This window comes from Hydractinia symbiolongicarpus, chromosome 3, assembly GCF_029227915.1.
Source record: "Hydractinia symbiolongicarpus strain clone_291-10 chromosome 3, HSymV2.1, whole genome shotgun sequence".
Lineage (NCBI taxonomy): Eukaryota > Metazoa > Cnidaria > Hydrozoa > Anthoathecata > Hydractiniidae > Hydractinia > Hydractinia symbiolongicarpus.
The window spans coordinates 19,749,265-19,767,571 of record NC_079877.1 but is presented as its reverse complement, the minus strand read 5'-3'; the positions used below and the strand labels follow the sequence as shown (position 1 = coordinate 19,767,571).

Here is an 18,307-nt window from a genome sequence, read left to right as displayed (position 1 = left end):
AGTCTAATACAAAAATCTAATAGATTGATTATTGGTGTATTAATGGTGGCAAGAATTTTTTATCCATTTCAACTGGAAAACGTCCAAAGCATTCGTGAGTATTATAGAACTGAATCTATATGCGTCGTAATCAAGTTCTATTTTTTAAGATGGGTATCTCGATGATAGTCGATGATTTTCGTTTCGTAGTAAAATTAAAAAAATATATTTCGTTTACATAACATTTATCTATTATTTAGCTAACTTGATATCAACAACATCTTCGTCAGCAGTTGTACGTAACTGCGGTATTATAACTTCTTCTTTACTGGTTTCTAAAAAACGTAAGTTTGTTTTTGATTGGGTGTCCCTACTCTCCAGTGGAGGATTCGAAGTATCGTATATAGAGAAAGGATGTTGTGTGGGTAAAGGGATGACCTAAGAAACAAGGGCTTCATCAGACGGACAGGCCTTGTTTCTTATACCGCTTTCTGCTCGAGTAGTGAAATTGATCCATGATAGAATCAAAACCACCGACCTGGCGTAAGCGGTCGATCATTATGAAGGGTCTGTTTATAACGAATGGGTTACTTCTATATAATTCTTTCTCGGTTTGTTTGTTGGCCATGTTTAACAGATTTGATTAGTGATTGATAACAAACCACGTGCGATTATTAGCGAGAAGAAAAAGGAAAGGGAAAAAATGTGCTATCTTGTTGCTAAAGAAGACTAAGTCACGTGATCTTATGGGTAAATATAATTGGTAGGTGAAAGGCACCTGTAATGGTGAGATTTTAATTGGTTGAGAGCACCACTGTTACTTGTTTTTTATTCAGCTCCAACTATTTCAAACACCTTTTGTGAGGTGAAAGGTGTAAAAAGCCTTGTTGAATCAAAGCCATTGAGGATAATAACGATTCGAATTTTAACCGTAAGTACTATAGTCTATAATTCTCTGCAATTTTCTAATTTCAGCGTATTGTTATATAAAGAATAATTCTTAATTTAGGGTTCTCCCTCATCAAATTGCCCCAAAAATGTGCAAAAAAGGAAGACCGAAAGGGTTTTATACGGCTATTGGCCTGTCCAACAGAAAAACAAAAGAAAAGATGGTACCATTCGTTAATTTGCCGACCAATGATAAAATTAAATGTTAGTTGTAGAAACTTCATTTTACTAAGCTTTTTTGTGTATATTCTTTATTTATCATTTTATATTTCTCTATTTTTAGTAATGTTAGAATGGGTACTAAAAGAAAAGACTACCGCAGACATTCCAGTCATATTATCTGGAAAGAAAACAATTACCCTGGAAATTATGCAGACAGAATTTCATCCAAAACTGTCTGATCAAGACAACATCGATTTATCGATGATCCAACACTTGTGTGGTAAAGCTGCGTGGAAGCATGTTATAAAAAACACAAAAATTAAGAAGTGGTTTTGCGAAGTTTGCAACAACGACCTTTCCGAGGAAACGTCTGTGGGATGTGATGGTTGTCTGTGCTGGTGCCATCTATCTTGTATTGGCAGAACAAAAATGCCAGCAGCTAGGATCTGGTTCTGCAAACCTTGCTCCGTACGACACACCGCAGCCATAAAATCAGATAAACATGAAAAAGATTGTTAAGGATTTTCTTTTGTAAATATATACATACTGTGAATTTCTCTAAATTTCTTTTAATTCCCCCAAATTCATTTTAAATAAATAAAGTACGTGAGTGTCCCGTACGAATGTAAAGAAAATAAACAAAGTACACGAATGTCATGTACGATTAGAAAAAAAATAATTAAGTACGTGAGAGTCACGTACGAATAGAAAAAAAATATTAAAGTACGGTCACATAGCCACTGCGTATTTAAATCCTTGTAAGCCCTTAAATTAGGCTTCCAGAGAGTTGGATATGAAGGGATTAAAACTGATGTCTTATATCTGGGTTTTGTTGCTGAATTAAACTACCACTATCAACATAGGATGTATCAATATTAACATCTGCATGTGCATGTGCGTCTTCATGCTGTTGTTCCATGTTGCTTTGGTGTTGTTTTTACGGCAGTCATAAAGCTTTGGCTATCCTTTTGAATTTACATCACGTGATCAAACATGTCAGAACATTCATTGGTTAAAAAAAACGATCCGGTATTGATCCATACTTGGATCAGAAAAAAGTTTAAACTTTTTCAACTCCTTTCGGTTTTGAAACAATCTCGGATCATTTTGGATCAAAAACCACCCAATATATTTTTGTTACTTTTCCTAATCCATAGGTTTTTATACCATGAACAGTCCCAATCTGTCCATTAATAAGTTTATCTGATATGTCGATATTTGATGTCAGCATGACTTTCGCGTCAAGTTTTAAAAAAAGGTTTTGATCTAGTCCACCTGTCTCCATTTGATGGAGACAGGGATGGAGTTTTTGCACCATTGACACAGGAATATTTTCTGGAATTTTGTCAATGGCCTTGATATTTATTTTATCCGATGCCTTACTGTTTAGTTGTGTTCAGAGGCAGGTTGGTTTTCAGCAAATATATGAATCGCATCTTTGGGGTAGTTTGGGTCATTTTGAAAAATGAATTTAGATTTAAGTAAAGCTTCGTGTTGCGATTCTAAGTTTGGCACTCTGATATTGTTTAATAATTCAATTAAACATTGTTCATCACGCTGCCTCATAACTTCTGTTAGTTCAGCAATCCTAAATTATTGCCAACAATGCGAAAGATTTAACAGTACATCTTTGTAGTCTGCATAAATAGGTCTTGCTTGAATTTGTGGAAGTTGGTAGAAATTCCAACATGCTATAACAGATATACCTGTAAATGCAATGCCATCTGCGCAACCAAATGTTTTAGTTAGCCTTGGTGAATATGCAAAAGCAGCTCGTTTAAAACAATTGAGATTTCGTCGATTACAACAATGCTTATATCGAAACATGCATCCCTTTTTATCACTCAACTTAGAAATGTTTTTAGTAAAACTTCTATCAACTGGTATGCCCAAGGCTGAATGTATTGTATTCCCCTCTACATTGATGGCAGCAACACCAGTGGGTGCCAGAATAAGATTTTATCTTTTTCTCCTGCACGATAAGAAAGTGCTTTATTTAGCATGTCAGAAATTGTTTTTATCAAATGTGACTTTCCACAACCTGCACTTCCTGTTAGAAAAATGTAAATTGGCTCAACTTTATGGTGTGCGTTACATGCCAAGCTGTTTGTGTAAATTCTAACCCAATCATGCACGACTTCAAAAACTTGCCTTTGAGTTTTGTTTAATGTTCAAATTTTCTCATGGAGTTCATCATAAGAAATTCCAGGTTTACTAACCGATAAAAAGGGTTCCCAATAACTGGGACGTTCTCGGTTTCATTAAGAACCTTGTTATTGCTATGGTAATTTATATTGCTCATCTCATCAAAAACGTCATTTTCTTGTTCAGCGAAGGATTCCATATGAGTATCAGGTATTATTTCTTCAAGTACTTCTGGTTGACTGTCATTTTTATCTTTTGGTTTCGGTTTTATTTTCATAAAGTAGCTAGACAAGAACTCAGTATAACACATTTGTTCCAACATAGGGTATCTCCTTTTTTTAAATTCTGGATATTGTCTATCGATGTATCTATCCAACATATTTCGCTTAAAAATATCAGTACTGTCTGGTGGCAAACCTAAAATCTGTTCTTTGTTATGACATACCCTATATCTATTCACAGGAATGTTACTGTTTGTAAAAACGTCAACAGTAAATGTCTTTCGTAACAATATTTCTGGCATTATAATAGCAACTGCTTCTTGAACTGACATTTCGCGATGATTTCGATGCGCATTTACAATTGATTTAATTTGCACAAATCACGAATTGCCAGTTTCTAATGCTTGCGATGCTGCTTTTTTCATCGGTTCTGAAGATTTGTCTTCAGCTTTAGGTAGATGAGCACACATCTAAGACACTTCTTTATAATAATCAAGAGCAGGCTGAATGTCTATATTGGCTTCCCATGCCATCAAGGCTTCGGTAAAATAACTATTTATAAAAAAGGAATCTGGAAGCCTTCGAAAGAGAATTTGAAATCCATTATCAGGAGATATGCTCAGTGCATTTTCATATTCTTCTTTTGTAATGGATAAACTTTGAAGAATTTCTTCAATTGTACCTGGCTGGTTATTATTAGGTTCATTTTGATAAAGAATGTTGTTTAATCTTGGATTGAAATTTGAATCTATGTAAGGTAAAAATAACAGCCATAATTTATTAACTAAGAAAAAATAAAACGAGTTTGAAAGTTAAAAAGTATTTATTAGCTAAGCTTTTCGTACACTAAGCATATCTTCAGACTATATAAACAACTAAAATCAAATTTACACACGTACAGTTAAAAAGGTTTTGAGAAAAGCTCATGTTACACCATTTCTAAATAAGCGTAAACTTAATATCAAATTGATCATTGATCGGAGATGTGAAGTTTCCTCCAATATTTTACGTTTTCTACTGTCAGATGGAGCCATGCTTAACACCCTCCAAGAAAAAGCATGTCAAGCTTGAAGCACCATGTGCCTCGCTGGTTCAGATTTCCCCTAAGGTTTTTCATGCTCCACACATCTAACACAAATATTACGTTTGGTTTCGCCAATATACTTCTCTTCACAAGAACAGATTCCCTCATAAATAGCCAGGGATTTATGAGTACGTACGACAAGTGATAGCTAACTGCATCTGCACCTGTCGATAGTATGAATGCTTTTTGTTAATATTGATTAAACCCCTATCTTTATCAAGAACAACACAGAGATTGGGTGATATGTGACAAATTGTCTTGGAATCAATATCCTTATACTGTTCGCTACACTTTACTTCTAATACGCCAAATGAACCATCACAGGTTACTTTGCCATCAGGTGTAGCGCCTAACACGTAATTTACTCTGTCAATGACCAAGCCACATTGTTCAACCCTTATATTGAACTTTTGAAGTGTCATGTATCTTTCATAATGTTGAATTGCTATTGGTTCATAAAACCGCCCTTACGCTATTTTCATTTTTACAATCTTATTGAGCTTTGCTGGGTCACCAGCTACAATATCACGAGCTAAAGTTTTTAACTCTCTTTCTGTTTTTAGTGCAGTTTTTCCAAGTTTGTTGCATAACGAGGCGGTGAATCTATTTTTACGACCAGTTTGGATCATCAGCTTGGTTTTTTGTACTTGATTCGATCTTTTCAACATCGTTTGCATGATCTTTCATAGCTTCGAGCTTTTGCATTTTTTTTATTTCAACGATGTGAATTTTTTGTATATATTCATCAATATTATTTTGTACTTGCTGAAATGGAAACGATGGATATTGTCGAAAACTAAAACCATCTTGACATACTGGTGATGAATTAGGAATAGAACAATAAACTTTAAAACCAGGAGGCATCATAGGGCATTGGTAGCTTTGCAATGAACCTGATGGTACATTTCCAAACTACGATGGCCCTGAAGGCTCACATTGCGCGCGGTGTTCTCAATCATTTACGCCTTGCATTGCTTAGTGCGCGCTCTTCTTTAGTCAGTGCGCGCTCTTCTTTGATTAGTGCACGCTCTTCTTTGGTCAGTGTGCGCTCTTCTTTGGTTAGTGCGCGCTCTTCCTTTGTTTGCAGTGCACACTGTTACTGCTACAGTTTTTGCGCGCTGTGCCAAAAAGACCGGGTCGAGGGACGTTAATCAAATGACCACGTGGGTCTCGTGGTCTGTTTTTTGTACATTTCATGCGCATGTTACAAGGTAAACACAAAATAAAAAAAATAGAGGGAGTACTAAAAGAAATCATCAGGGAAGAAGTAAAAAATCAAATTGGAAAGCTGAAAGATGATAATCAGCCAGCCAGTCACCAATCTGAATGTTCAAATTCGGCAACCAAACGTCAAGGGAATATTTATAGAAGGTTAAACAACTTGATAACTCAAGCAGGACATAAAACGACAGAGAAAGTGGATGTTAAAAACATAGTCATAAGAAAAAGAGATAGTCTGGAAAAGAGAGCGCTATAACAATAGAAGCATTGTTTTGATCCTTTTGTGGCCGTAATTAAACTAGAACCCAGTTTTCTACAGGCACGGTAAATTAGAAATGGCGGTTTTTCTGGTTCAGATTACTCTTTTTTGTTGTAAACAAAGAATTTAATTTGATTTTTTTATTGATATGCCTGGAGATAATTGTTCAATATTTGGCTGTACAGTATCACGAAGAGCTAAGTACAAGGGAATAGCTATTTTTAAAGTCCCAACTAGTGATAATACGTTCGATTCCCAGTGGAGGAAAAAATTGATAGCTATTGTCACCAAAGATCGTGTGGTTGATAAAGCACTTCGTGACAGAATAGCAAATAAAAGGATCTTCATTTGTCAACAGCACTTTAATGAAAATCAATATTATCGTCATGAGAGCAGAGTTACATTGAATCCTGGTGAATTGCCTTGCCTCAATTTACCCATCAAAAGCATTCCTTCTTCTTCAACCATAACAAAACCAAGGGAATCATCACAGTCAACTTTATTAAAGAGAGCTCAACATCCACCTCCAGAAATTAAAACACCTGAATATTTTGAATGTTATCAATCATTTTCTGAATTTTCTTCCCGTATAATTATTCAGAGAACAGTGTTCAATTTTATTGCAATGATGATATTCATATGGTACCAAAGTATGAGATTTATGTTGATACAAGTCTTCAGTTTAATGTCCGTGTGCTACTATGGAGTCTTCCTAAACAACATCAAATTTATAACATCTATGACCACTCAGTTAAAAATATCACAATTTCTAATTTGATTAGATACATTTCGGGTTTCTTTGTTTGTCCTGGTTTGCCAAGATCATTTTCTGGTAGTTGCATTGAACATACTGCACCTAAAAAATTTAACCCAACAATAGACATATTACCAAATCCTCTTTCTCAAACGAAATGGCATCGACCACCTTCCTGCCAATTATTAATTAACACTGAAGACAAATGTGAACCGTGTTTGAAAGCTGAATCTAGGGAAAAACTTAGTCTTCAAAGAAAACAAGACAATTTATCCACACCGGCTCATGATAAAGCTCCTGTTTCCTTAACATCTCCTGATCGTATAAAATTGAAACTTCGAAGTTATAGAATTGAGAACAAACAGTTAAAAGCTGACAAATTAAAGATGATGGAAGAAATCGTACAAAAGGCAGTACCTGTTGATGATAGTTTGAGCAAAGATATGATGAATATCATGTCAAATGCAGATTACGAAAAGATGCTTGAATTTATGCAATTCTTTTGGAGTGAACAACAAAAATATCTTTCTATATCAAAGACAGCTGTTAGATATCATCCTATGTAATCCGGTATTGTTTGGGTTTAGCTGCAAAATCGCCTTCGTTTTATTTTGCCCAGTCGTCGCCGATTAAGGGACTACAAAAACTATATACGACCACAACAAGGATTTAATAAAGATGTCATCTTAGAATTAAAAAAAATAGTGGAGAATTTTTCAGACATAGAACGATATGGTATTGTGTTAATGGATGAAATAAAAATACAAGAGAAATTAGTTTGGGATAAGCACACCGGTGACTTATATGGATATGTGGACTTAGGTGATATGGAACTTAATTTGGCATCCCTTCAAAAATCTGATGACATTGCATCACACATGCTGGTCTTTTTAATTCGAAGTATTGTTAACCCCTTAAACTTCTCCCTTGCCAACTTTGCAACCACAAATGCTACGTCTGTTCAGTTATTTACATTATTTTGGAAAGCTGTTGGCATATTGGAGGATAATTGTGGAATTAAAGTGGTCGGTGTTACAAGTGATGGCGCTTCTCCAAACCGCAGTATGTATCGGATGCATTTTAATATGACAAGAGTGGAAGATGTTAATGGAGACGTTGATGTAACCTATCGTACACTTAATGTGATGGCAACTGAAAAGAGATATATTTACTTCATATCCGACCCACCACATCTGATTAAAACTGCCAGAAACTGCTTAGCTAATTCAATGGCTGGAAGGTGCACAAGAAGTATGTGGAACAATAGTAAATATCTGACATGGAATCACATATCAAAGCTTTTTTTTGATGATTTGGACTGTGGTCTCCACCTTGTTCCCAAAATCACAAATAACCATATTAAACTCACACCCTTTTCTGTGATGAATGTCTGACTAGCTGCACAGGTGTTAAGTGAATCAGTTTTTCATGCACTCCAAACATATGGACCACCAGAAGCAGAAGCTACTGCCACGTTTTGTATGATGATGGACAAGTTCTTTGATTATTTGAACAAAAGAAGGCATCACTAAAGCAAAATCGTTTCTAAAACCATTCGAATCACAAGATGACGAGCGCTTTACATGGCTACTTGAAACATTTCTAAAATATTTTTCTGATTGGAAGGACTCAATTGCCACAAGACCTGGAAATTTCACTGATAATGCCAAATCTAACATGTTCATCTCATGGCAAACATATGAAGGTATTAAAATCACAACATATTCATCGATCGAGCTTATTAAATATCTATTGTCACATGGTGTACCATATGTTCCTACAGAGCGCTTTTGCTAAGATCCACTGGAAAATTATTTCGGAAGACAACGATCAATGGGGCATAGAAAAGACAATCCTACTGTTAGAGATTTTGGATACAACGATAACACGATTCGTACACAAAAAATATTCAGACCAATAGCTGGTAATTGTATTGACAACGAAGCATTTGCCGAAATTGATGTTGAGTCTATGCCATGTCGTAAAAAAAAGAAATAATGAAGAAAATGATTAAGGCGCCGAGTCATCAACAAATCAGAAGAAGCAGCACACAAAAAACGGTTATTTTTATAGCCACACATCTTAAAAAACATTATTACTGGCTTCACCTTACTCTGTTTTTATGGTTCTGATGGTGAGTATGATTAGAAAATTCTGTGGGCCAGTATTCACAAATATAAGTTCCACATAAATTTTTGAGTCCCAATGGGCAAATATTTATCCAGCATTATTCTGAAGGTAGTATTTTGCAGCACACAATAAACTGAATGTGTATGAAATCATTTTCTGTAAGTTCCATACAAAAATACTTACTTTTAAAGGTTGAATATTTCCGTGTACTTCTCGTTCTTTCCAAAATAATGTTTTTTATAAGTTTGTAGCTATAAAAATAGCTGTTTTAACAAGTTTATAGTCTGTTGTTCAAGACTAATGTCCATGATTCAAAGTGCTTGATGCTTTTTTTACTTCAGATGCTTTTTTACTTCAGTTCGCAACGATCGTGATTTTTTAGCCTTTGATTTAACATTGTGCCGTTGACATTTATCCTTCACAAGTGAATATACACGAACACGAATATACAACATAAAAAGATGTTCCAGTAAATTCAAAGCTATCTCTTTACTAACTTCTTCAGTTGAAGCATTTTTTAATTTGTTGTAATTGCATAAAATTCTTGCATTATTCATGAGATATGATACCATTTTTTTACTGTCAATACTTCTATGCGTGGTGCTAAACTCTTGGCGGAAATGGGATTCAACTATGGAAAAAATTTCAAAAACTTCTGATGTTACTGTCCATAAGCCGCCTCGGTCTTTAATGCGAACTAGTGTATTGATTTCGGTATAGTGTTCCTGGTCAGTTGATTTACCAGCAATAAGTAGATGTATGCTTTGCAGATTCAAGATACTACGACTTTGTTTCGATCTACGTATACGTCTGTAAAGTGTTCCAAAAACATATCCTGCAAGATATTTAATAATTTGCTTTTCCTTTGGTGAAAAATTTGTACCTGGAGATACATTTGCAATATCACCATTAACAACTGAACCTGTTAGGTGGGCAAGTACATAGTTCGCTAACTCAAATCCTAGGATAACTGATGCTCTTTTTGATAAGTTTTTGAAAACAATATTCTCGGAAACACATTTGTAAAAAGAGGCATAAAATTTTTCGCTATTGTTTTTAAAACTGGCTACAACATCTTTAATAAATTCAAAGGTGTATCTAGCATCATCTAGTGTTGGCTTTTGAAACATCAAAAACCCCTTTCTCGTTTCTTCACTATAGCACTCATCTAGAGCTAGATTTCTTCAAGTATAGAGGGTGTAATTTATTTTCAGGCTTTTGGTGATGAGGTTCAGCCACAGAAGTAGGGCCATGCTTGCTATTTTTATGTCTGGTTAAACCTCTTGATGTCTTGCATATTTTTTCGCACTGATCACATTTAAAATCCTCTTCTATGGAATCAGCAACAACCTCATCAACAATATCTGTTACAGGAACAGATAATTCTTTATCTTCCTCTAAAAGGTTGTCTTCGATAGCTGCAAGAATAGCATCGAAGTCATCACCATAAATAAAAGCGTCCGCTTCAGCCATCTTGTTCAAAATACGTCCCTGGTTGCTCCGGCCACCCCAATAATTTCATCATTGCGCCGTAAAACGAAACAAACGTAAATAAACGGCCCGGGTACCCAGACTATCTCTTTTTCTTATGACTATGTTAAAAATAAAAAGAAAGGTTTAAAAACACAGAAGTTGAAGGTTCAAATCAGATATAGTAGATTTCTTTGTGTTGGTGGACAGAAGGAGGGTACTTGGGAAATTGTGAAGCAGTGTGATGGAGGTGGCCATCGTTTTGTATTTTTTGAGGCTGATGAAGAGCAAACATTTGATAAGTTGAAAGAGAAGGCCTTGAAAATATTCTTCAACAAACTTGGAAGAAATAGCTACAATGAAGAAGAATCTGATGTAGTAGCTACAATATGTGATAGTTTTGGTGAAGAAATTTTTACCAATGAAAATTTACCAAATTATTTTAAGAGCAATGGCCTCTACCCGTCGAAAACTTACTTTGTACTCAAAACAAGGTCGTATTTTGAGGATATTGATGATCAACTGGAACTTTCCCCACTGAAAGTAGCTGAAAAAAGGAAAATTTGTTCCGACTGTAGCCATTCGTATACAGACACTTGTTTGATTTGTGAACAAAACAAAGATTTTGAGGATTCCTTAAAAATTGACACTGAGAAAATTGAAATTTTATCAGATACTGAAGAAGAAAAGCCTGACCTAATTGGACTACGTAAACGGCGCAGAGAAATATTTGAACCTTCCTCTTTTGAAGATGATTTACAACAGTTGAGAGAAATATATGAGAATACAAAATCCCATACATTCACCATCAGAAGACGACATGTATTTTCTGATATGTTGAAGAAAATGAAGTTGTTCTTTGAAAACAAAGATCTTACAAAAATTTCTGTGGAATTTACAAGATTTGGTATGATTGAAGGTGGTGTTGGTGTTGGCCCAGGAAGAGAGATGATGTCATTGTTTTGCAGTCAGGCCAAGAGGAAGCTGCTGTACGGATTAGAAAATAATGCAGTCTTCATGCACGATATAGCAAAAACCGGTGATAGATTGTACTATTATTTTGGAAAGTTGGTAGCTGCAGCAGTTTTGTATAATTACCCAACACCAAATTTGTGTCCTGGTCTATGTTGTTACATTCTCGGTGAGTATATAATATAAAAAAATTCATGAATAGTATTATACTTTTTGCTATATAGTTATTTTTTATGGAGGATTAATCCAACCAGAATAAAGACAATATTGTAAAATTCTAGATACATTGCCATGCTATAGCCAGTGTTACACCTTTAGCAAATATGATTTTGTACTGTAATTTAAGGCCATCAGTTGTATTTATTCCATTTGGATATACCAGATTATGATGTCAAGCAGAAATTGATTGAAATCAATGAATGTACTGACGAAGTAGCTTATAATACTCTGGTGCGAAATTTCCCAGGGCGAGTAGAGTATGGGTACAATATATAAATTTCCTTCTTATGATGATAAACCCGAATTTTTAAAAACAGTTGCACACCATTTTATTATATCCTTGCAACTGGAAGAAATTCAACAATTTCAGAATGGTTTGAAAACTAACAACGTTCTTTCGCTTCTCCAGAAGTACCCAGAAGTGTCAAAGAAGTTTTTTACGTACAGAGAAAATTGCATTTGTCCTTAAGATATCAAAGCCATCTTTGTCCCTCACTTCTCAAGTGGTGAGGGAATGGAGGTGGAGGAAGATATTTGGTATAATTGGCACAATTTCATCGACGAAACCGGCCAAAAGAAGACGCAGAGTGTCCTTGCCTTCACGTTGAATGACGTTGAAGATGGCAAGGTAGACGAATCCGTCAAAAAAGCAAAAACCCTCACACTTGAGGACATTGTCATGTTTCTAACAGGACAATATTGTTTGTCTCTTCCACCACCGAAAGTGGACGTTTATTTTGATCATAGCAGTGAGGGAAGAATGATAGTATCAACATGCGTAATGAAGTTGACATTCCCAGTCACATCTAGATATAATAGTGAAAACTTCAGTAAAAACATAATAGAAGATATCATAAACGGAGAGTGTTATGGAAAAGTTTGAGCTCCATGTTATTTTTATTCTTGGAGAGTTAAACCTCCTTGGAGAGTTGCATGAAACTAAGGATTTCAGCTGTTGATATTATGTTATTTATTTACCTAGACTTTGTATATTGAAATAGTATATTTTACATATCTTTATGAAGCATTGTAAGCTCCATGTTATGCTTTGGATTTCAGCTGTTGATATTATATTATTTATTTACCTGGACTTTTTATATTGCAGTAGTATTTTTTACATATATTTTTAATTCTGTTTATTACATTGACTGGAAAAGGTTTTTTCACCCTTTACTTCACGCACGGGAATTGTAAATTAAGAGACTATGTATTTGGGCAAAAAGCATTATTCATAACAAAAAAAGACTAGAAATTTCATTGGTGCTGAAAAGCTGTCGAATGGACAGAAAAACATATAAAAAAAGTATTTGTTTATAATGAGAAATAAAAATGTTAAGAATATGTTACAATATCCTCTAATAGTGCAAAATATATTTTTAAAGCTTGATTTACACTTGAAGGTCTTTCTCTCGACAAGCCCCTTATTTGCAAAACAGCGTCTGCAAACTCACAAAACCCTTAGCAATTGTCTGGTCTATTTTGAGCAAAATTAGGATTGTCGAACTCCTCATCTGCCAAATCAACCGACATTGTGTACGACTTGGTCCCATACAATTGTGGTAGATGATACAATGAATTTGGTCTACCAGTAGGTAGTGATGCACCTTTAGACTTTGCAATAAGATGTCGATTCCAACGCTCTTTAAATTCATCCAGTTCTTTTCTTAGTATGTGCATGAAACAAAATCGCAGGCATTCTTTCACAACATAGCTTGAGCTATTTACAAAACCAAACGATGAAAGTTCAGAGAAAAATTGTCTCCACCACATTGGACGGTCTTTCGTAAATTGAGACCATAAACTTTCTATGCGTTGATTGGATGGAGATGTACCAATAGCATAACTTGCAAGGCCTGCAAATTCGTCATCATGTTCGGCCCTCAGTGTTATTTGTATAGGCTCGATCAAACTGTTTTCAGTGCCATCATCTGACCTGATTTTAGTAGGCACCGCTGCGTTTTCCTTAACTGCCGAGAGAAAGTAGGCTACAATTATGTTTGGATCTTTGTTGCTTGGAGAAACTTTCATCCAAATTATTTTGCGGAAAATCCGTCAATGCACCCGTGTATCGAAAATCCATATGGCTTCAACTTATCATAGCCATCAATGTGCCACAGAAAGTCTGGACCAGGTACTGAGTATATTCGTCGGCGAAGTCTTTTCTTCTTCCTTGTTGACACTCCTTCTGGGTCCAATTCCCTGACAATTTCCATAACTGTGTTACGGTTAACAGCAATACCCATTTTTTTCAAGATACTACATATCTTTCTGTATCCTAAATGAAACATAGTCATTATCAAATGTAACAAAAGATAATATATTGAACTTCCATACAGTTGCATACCCAAATTACTGCCGCTGCCAAAAAGATGTCTTGCTACCTCTGCTCCTATTGCAGCTCTGTCTTCGTTCTGTTTTGAGATACGCCTACGCAAATTTTTTTCCTTCAGTCTTCTTTTAAGTGTTGATACACTTATGTAAATATTGTGTTGAATGGCTAAGAAACCCAAAATTTCAACATTTGTATATCTATCTAAAAAGTACGACTCGATTAGTTCCTCCATCATGTCTAAACTAAAAGAAGCGCTAGAAATAAAAGTATTCCTTTATAAGATAAAAAGTTAATATAAACTACTGACCCGCTGGCTTCATAACTCTGCCCCAGTCTAATTATGAAAAGTCAGGTTCAGAAGAACAACTCTCGAAATTTTATATGGAGAACAGCGCGAAGTAAGCCAAGAAGAGCGCATTGGGTCGTTGAACACCGCGCAATGTGCTAAGAAGAGCTCGCACAGAACCAAGAACAATGCGCACAATGTGAGCCTTCAGGGCCATTGTACCAAACTGAGTTTGTTTAAAGTGAACAGGATTTGGGTTAATCAGTTTTGTGGCACAAATGTTGGTTTTCGTATTTTGCATGTGTGATAATAGGAACGTCAAATCCTCATCAGTAGTATGTGAAGAAACACGTGACTCATATAAGGAAGAAACAATTCCTTTTTTTCTTTCGGTGTACAGTTAGTATCATTATTTTTCTCTATTTTAATTTTTTTTGCATTAAGTGATTTTATTGTCAATTCCATCACAGGTATTTTCTCAATAATGTCTCTAGACTGTGGTACATTCCAAACACAAGGTTTCGAGGTAAAAGCTTTCGCATCGGAAATCATTGATAGTCTGTCTACCAGAGCATGTTCCAACACTCCCAGCTGGGCATTGACAATAGGCATATCGAATTTCACTTGTGATTTTGTTTAAAGCTAAAAATACCCATCTGTTTGCTTTCTTTAAACTAGCAGCTGCCGCACCTTTCCAAAAAATAATGAGTCACTGTGTTTCGCATACATGTTGGTCGAATCAAGAAAATTTTCTTCAATAAATTGATCACCACGTATGAAATGTCCTTTTATTGCAGTAGAATTTTTACAATATGCCTCGTTGAATTTTTTATTTTAAATGTTAATATTTTCTACAGTGAAGCTTGGCATTTCTGTAAACGATTTTGACCATCGTGTTAAGTCTAATCGATTTAATATATCTGCCTTCAGTTCGACAGGCACAGCTGGCATAGTTCCTTCCTTCCACAAAGGTTTCAATAGCATCCCCATTTTTTCTGCTTTTATCCTAAGCTACTTTTTCTGGAGTTGGATCTACATTCATACTGCTGGTTTTACTTTCGATCTAGTGCAAAACTCGAACTTGTGCGTCCTTGAGTGTATCAATCCCATGTAACGTATCGCCACGAAATATTACACAGCTTTTCAAGTGCTCGACTTTGTACTTTGGCAGGTTTTCAATATCAATTTTGACATGAGGGTCAGGTATATCATCCTCGGTTAGAATAATGCTGGCTGAATCTGAAAATATAAGAAAATATGTCTGTCTTAATACAATTGTAAAAAAATATTAAAATAACTGTACTCCTGTGTGTTGTTCATATGCTTATTATAAACCTTACCACCACTGCAACGGTTTCCTTTGAATTGAAAAGATTTATCTGGGAGTGCTTGGTAGAAAAGACCAAATTCGTCAGCGTTGTATATATCTTTTAACTCGTACCTTGACAAAATTGTTGGGAGGTATGTCTCTTTCCAGCTTGCTGTCATTTCAAGGGTTAACACTATTCTCTTCTCTCGAAACAGCTTTGAAGTTACATTGTGTCTCTGCAACCAACCCTCGGAAGCTTTGAAATCCGGAAGGTCCAGGCTTTTGGAAAGAGAAATAGCTTTTTCCTTGATAATAATTTTGTTGACAGGAATATTTTGTGAACGCGCGTTTTTAGACCATAGAAAACAGCTTCATCACGATCGTTGTTGGTACTCTTTTTTATTTTTTTCGACTGGAATTGATTTGACCTGATTGATAAGCTTCAATTATTTTTCTTTTATTTTATTTGCAATCCAGGGCGATGCTTTTGTTTGTACTTTTGCCCTGTGCAATTTTCTGCAGCGCTTTATATTTTTCAATTATAGAGATATTTACTCACTACATTTTCATTCACTTGCTGTTTTAATTTGCCTTCTTCACCTTAAAATTTTGAATGTTTATTTTACGTTTTGTTTACACATAGTGTTTAGATTTAAACGTCGAATGTTATGGTTCGAATCATTCAATTTGGATGACAATGCATTGCGTTTTCTGTACGTAATGTGCTATCTACGTGGTGTAAAAATATTGAAAACAGTGCATGTGTTTTGGTTTTGTTTGTCGTATTTTGTCTGTTCTGCCCAATCTTAGGACGCTGCCCAATCTTTGGACATAAAATTGCCCAGTCTTAAGACTGGCCGGCCAGTCTTAAGACTGGGCAGGGCGTCACAAGATTGGGCAAAAGACCATGTTAGGCCCATCTTTGGCGCCTTTTAGATTTTAAAGAAGGGATGTACCACACGAGCTCTGTTTTTTGCAAGTCCCAACAAACACTCTCAGGCACATTAAAACATCATTAGTTAGCTAGCTGTTAATTTCATTGGATGAGATGTTTAGCCAGCTAGCGAGCTGTAGCCAGCTAGCTAATATCATAGTCTATAAAAGAAAAACCTTATAGACTATGCTAATATGGTAGAGTAGTTTCAATCTTTTATACATAAAATACATGGTATATATAAATTTTTGGCCTTTTGATTTTCCAAGAAAAGTTTCAATTTAAAGTTCCTATTAAGAGGTAAATTCTAAAACATTTATTGTTCTGTTTGTCTTTCACAATTGTTCTAAGATTGGGCATGTACGTCCATAGATTGGGCAGTCCAGTCTTAAGACTGGCCACCCATTTGTCACTGTCGGAAGACGGGGCGCGTTACAAGATTGGGCAGAACAGTACTTTGAGTTCGTTATATAGAGGTTTTATTGGTTCAGGGGATGGAACATTTGGTTTGTTAAATCGAGGTGTTAGTTATATCGGGGGTTTGTTATATCGAGAGTCTACTGTATTTCCTTTTCATTTTACGTTTTGTCGTAACACTTTGTCACCACACTACATGTACAGGTTCTAAAATATTGAGAATTTTTGGAAAGGGAGACTTAAGAGATAGGGAAATGTATGTTCTAGCACAGTCGCGTGCGCGTACAACAGTGACGTCACAACAAATCCAGCACCATGCGGTACTATACCATATTGAGCTATGGAATTCAAAGGAGTTATCCCTAATAATCAGTACAATGTTATGACGTATTCAAAGTATACAGAATAGAAGTTCGAAATTTTTCTAGCACAATTCCCTAAAAGTCTACGCATATCAGGGGTAAGTCCCTAACATATAAAAATGAGTAGAAATGGGAATTCCCTATAAAATGTTGACGTCATCAAAAATCAATGCATGCGCAATAAGGAGGGGAATAACTGTGTTAGTTTTGAGCAAAATGAAATCTTCCGACGACGTTAAAATCCATACAATAAAGAAATGGATTCATATACCGTGAAACAATTACGTGATATTGCAAAAACCCGTGGCTTAACCGGGTATTACAAGCTACGTAAGGCCGAATTGGTTGCTCTAATACATCATGAATATTCAGGTGGTGCCTCTAGGTACCGTTGGCATAATTCACAGACTGTAGTTTTTTAAGAAGCTCATTTTTACCTTCTTCACGACCTTGCGCGACTAATTGCTGCCTTTCTTGTTCATTAATCGTCTCCACAATCCTTTTAATACGCTGACGGATTTTCTCTTTCAATAGGAGATATTTTTGCTTCTCTTGCATAATAAGGGTAAATTCGTAGTCACTAATAACTCCATTCTCGATGGCTTTCGAGATCAAATCGACAATACTATTCAGCTTAGTCTCTGCAAGGAGTCTTATTGATTCATGATTTTTGCGTTTATAATTCAGTTTCTTCCCACCTTGTTTTAATGCTGTTTGTCCTAATCCAACGGCTAAGCTGATCCCACCCATTGCCACAGCTAGAGGAACTCCGATGTCGCTAAGCATACTAGTGATACCTACGCCTGATGTTATCACGCTTATGGCGAGCAATCCGTGGTCCATGTAGTGTACCAAGTCCCGTGCATCCCAAATTTCTTACTGAATTTTTCTCGCTGCTTTACTTCATTTCGTAGAAAATGTTCTATTTCCTCTATTTTCTTCAATCGATACACATGCCCCTCGTTATTCTTATGATCTGGAGCACTAGGCGGTAAGCTAGGGTATAGCTTCATAACATCATCGTTGTTCATTTATTCTATCAGTAGGTGTATAGTAATTCCAACAAATGATACGTCCTTATCATGATGATGTTCGTCCGTCAG

General features: G+C 35.7%; 3 protein-coding genes across 5 annotated transcripts; 1 reads left to right on the top strand and 2 right to left on the bottom strand.

Moving 5' to 3' along the window:
* The first annotated feature begins 1,016 nt into the window (after positions 1-1,016).
* Positions 1,017-1,608, top strand: LOC130636917 (uncharacterized). The gene is made up of 2 exons (XM_057446768.1): positions 1,017-1,131; positions 1,211-1,608. Exons 1-2 carry the CDS (start codon positions 1,017-1,019, stop codon positions 1,606-1,608), a joined length of 513 nt encoding a protein of 170 aa, XP_057302751.1.
* Positions 1,609-6,806: 5,198 nt separating this feature from the next.
* On the bottom strand, positions 6,807-10,060 carry LOC130636124 (uncharacterized). The gene is made up of 2 exons (XM_057445746.1): positions 9,087-10,060; positions 6,807-6,875 (listed from the first exon to the last, which is right to left on the bottom strand). The coding sequence occupies exon 1, from the start codon at positions 10,031-10,033 to the stop codon at positions 9,236-9,238; it is 798 nt and encodes a 265-aa protein (XP_057301729.1). The 5' UTR covers positions 10,034-10,060; the 3' UTR covers positions 6,807-6,875; positions 9,087-9,235.
* A 2,459-nt stretch (positions 10,061-12,519) lies between these two features.
* Positions 12,520-16,479, bottom strand: LOC130636125 (uncharacterized). Of its 3 annotated transcripts, none has more exons than XM_057445749.1 (2): positions 13,909-16,479; positions 12,520-13,839 (listed from the first exon to the last, which is right to left on the bottom strand). In XM_057445749.1, exons 1-2 carry the CDS (start codon positions 14,129-14,131, stop codon positions 13,598-13,600), a joined length of 465 nt encoding a protein of 154 aa, XP_057301732.1. In that variant the 5' UTR covers positions 14,132-16,479; the 3' UTR covers positions 12,520-13,597. The 3 variants fall into 3 exon arrangements, with proteins under 3 accessions (XP_057301732.1, XP_057301730.1, XP_057301731.1); XM_057445747.1 differs by having other exon boundaries at positions 13,909-16,451; XM_057445748.1 differs by having other exon boundaries at positions 13,946-16,451.
* Positions 16,480-18,307: the final 1,828 nt, after the last annotated feature.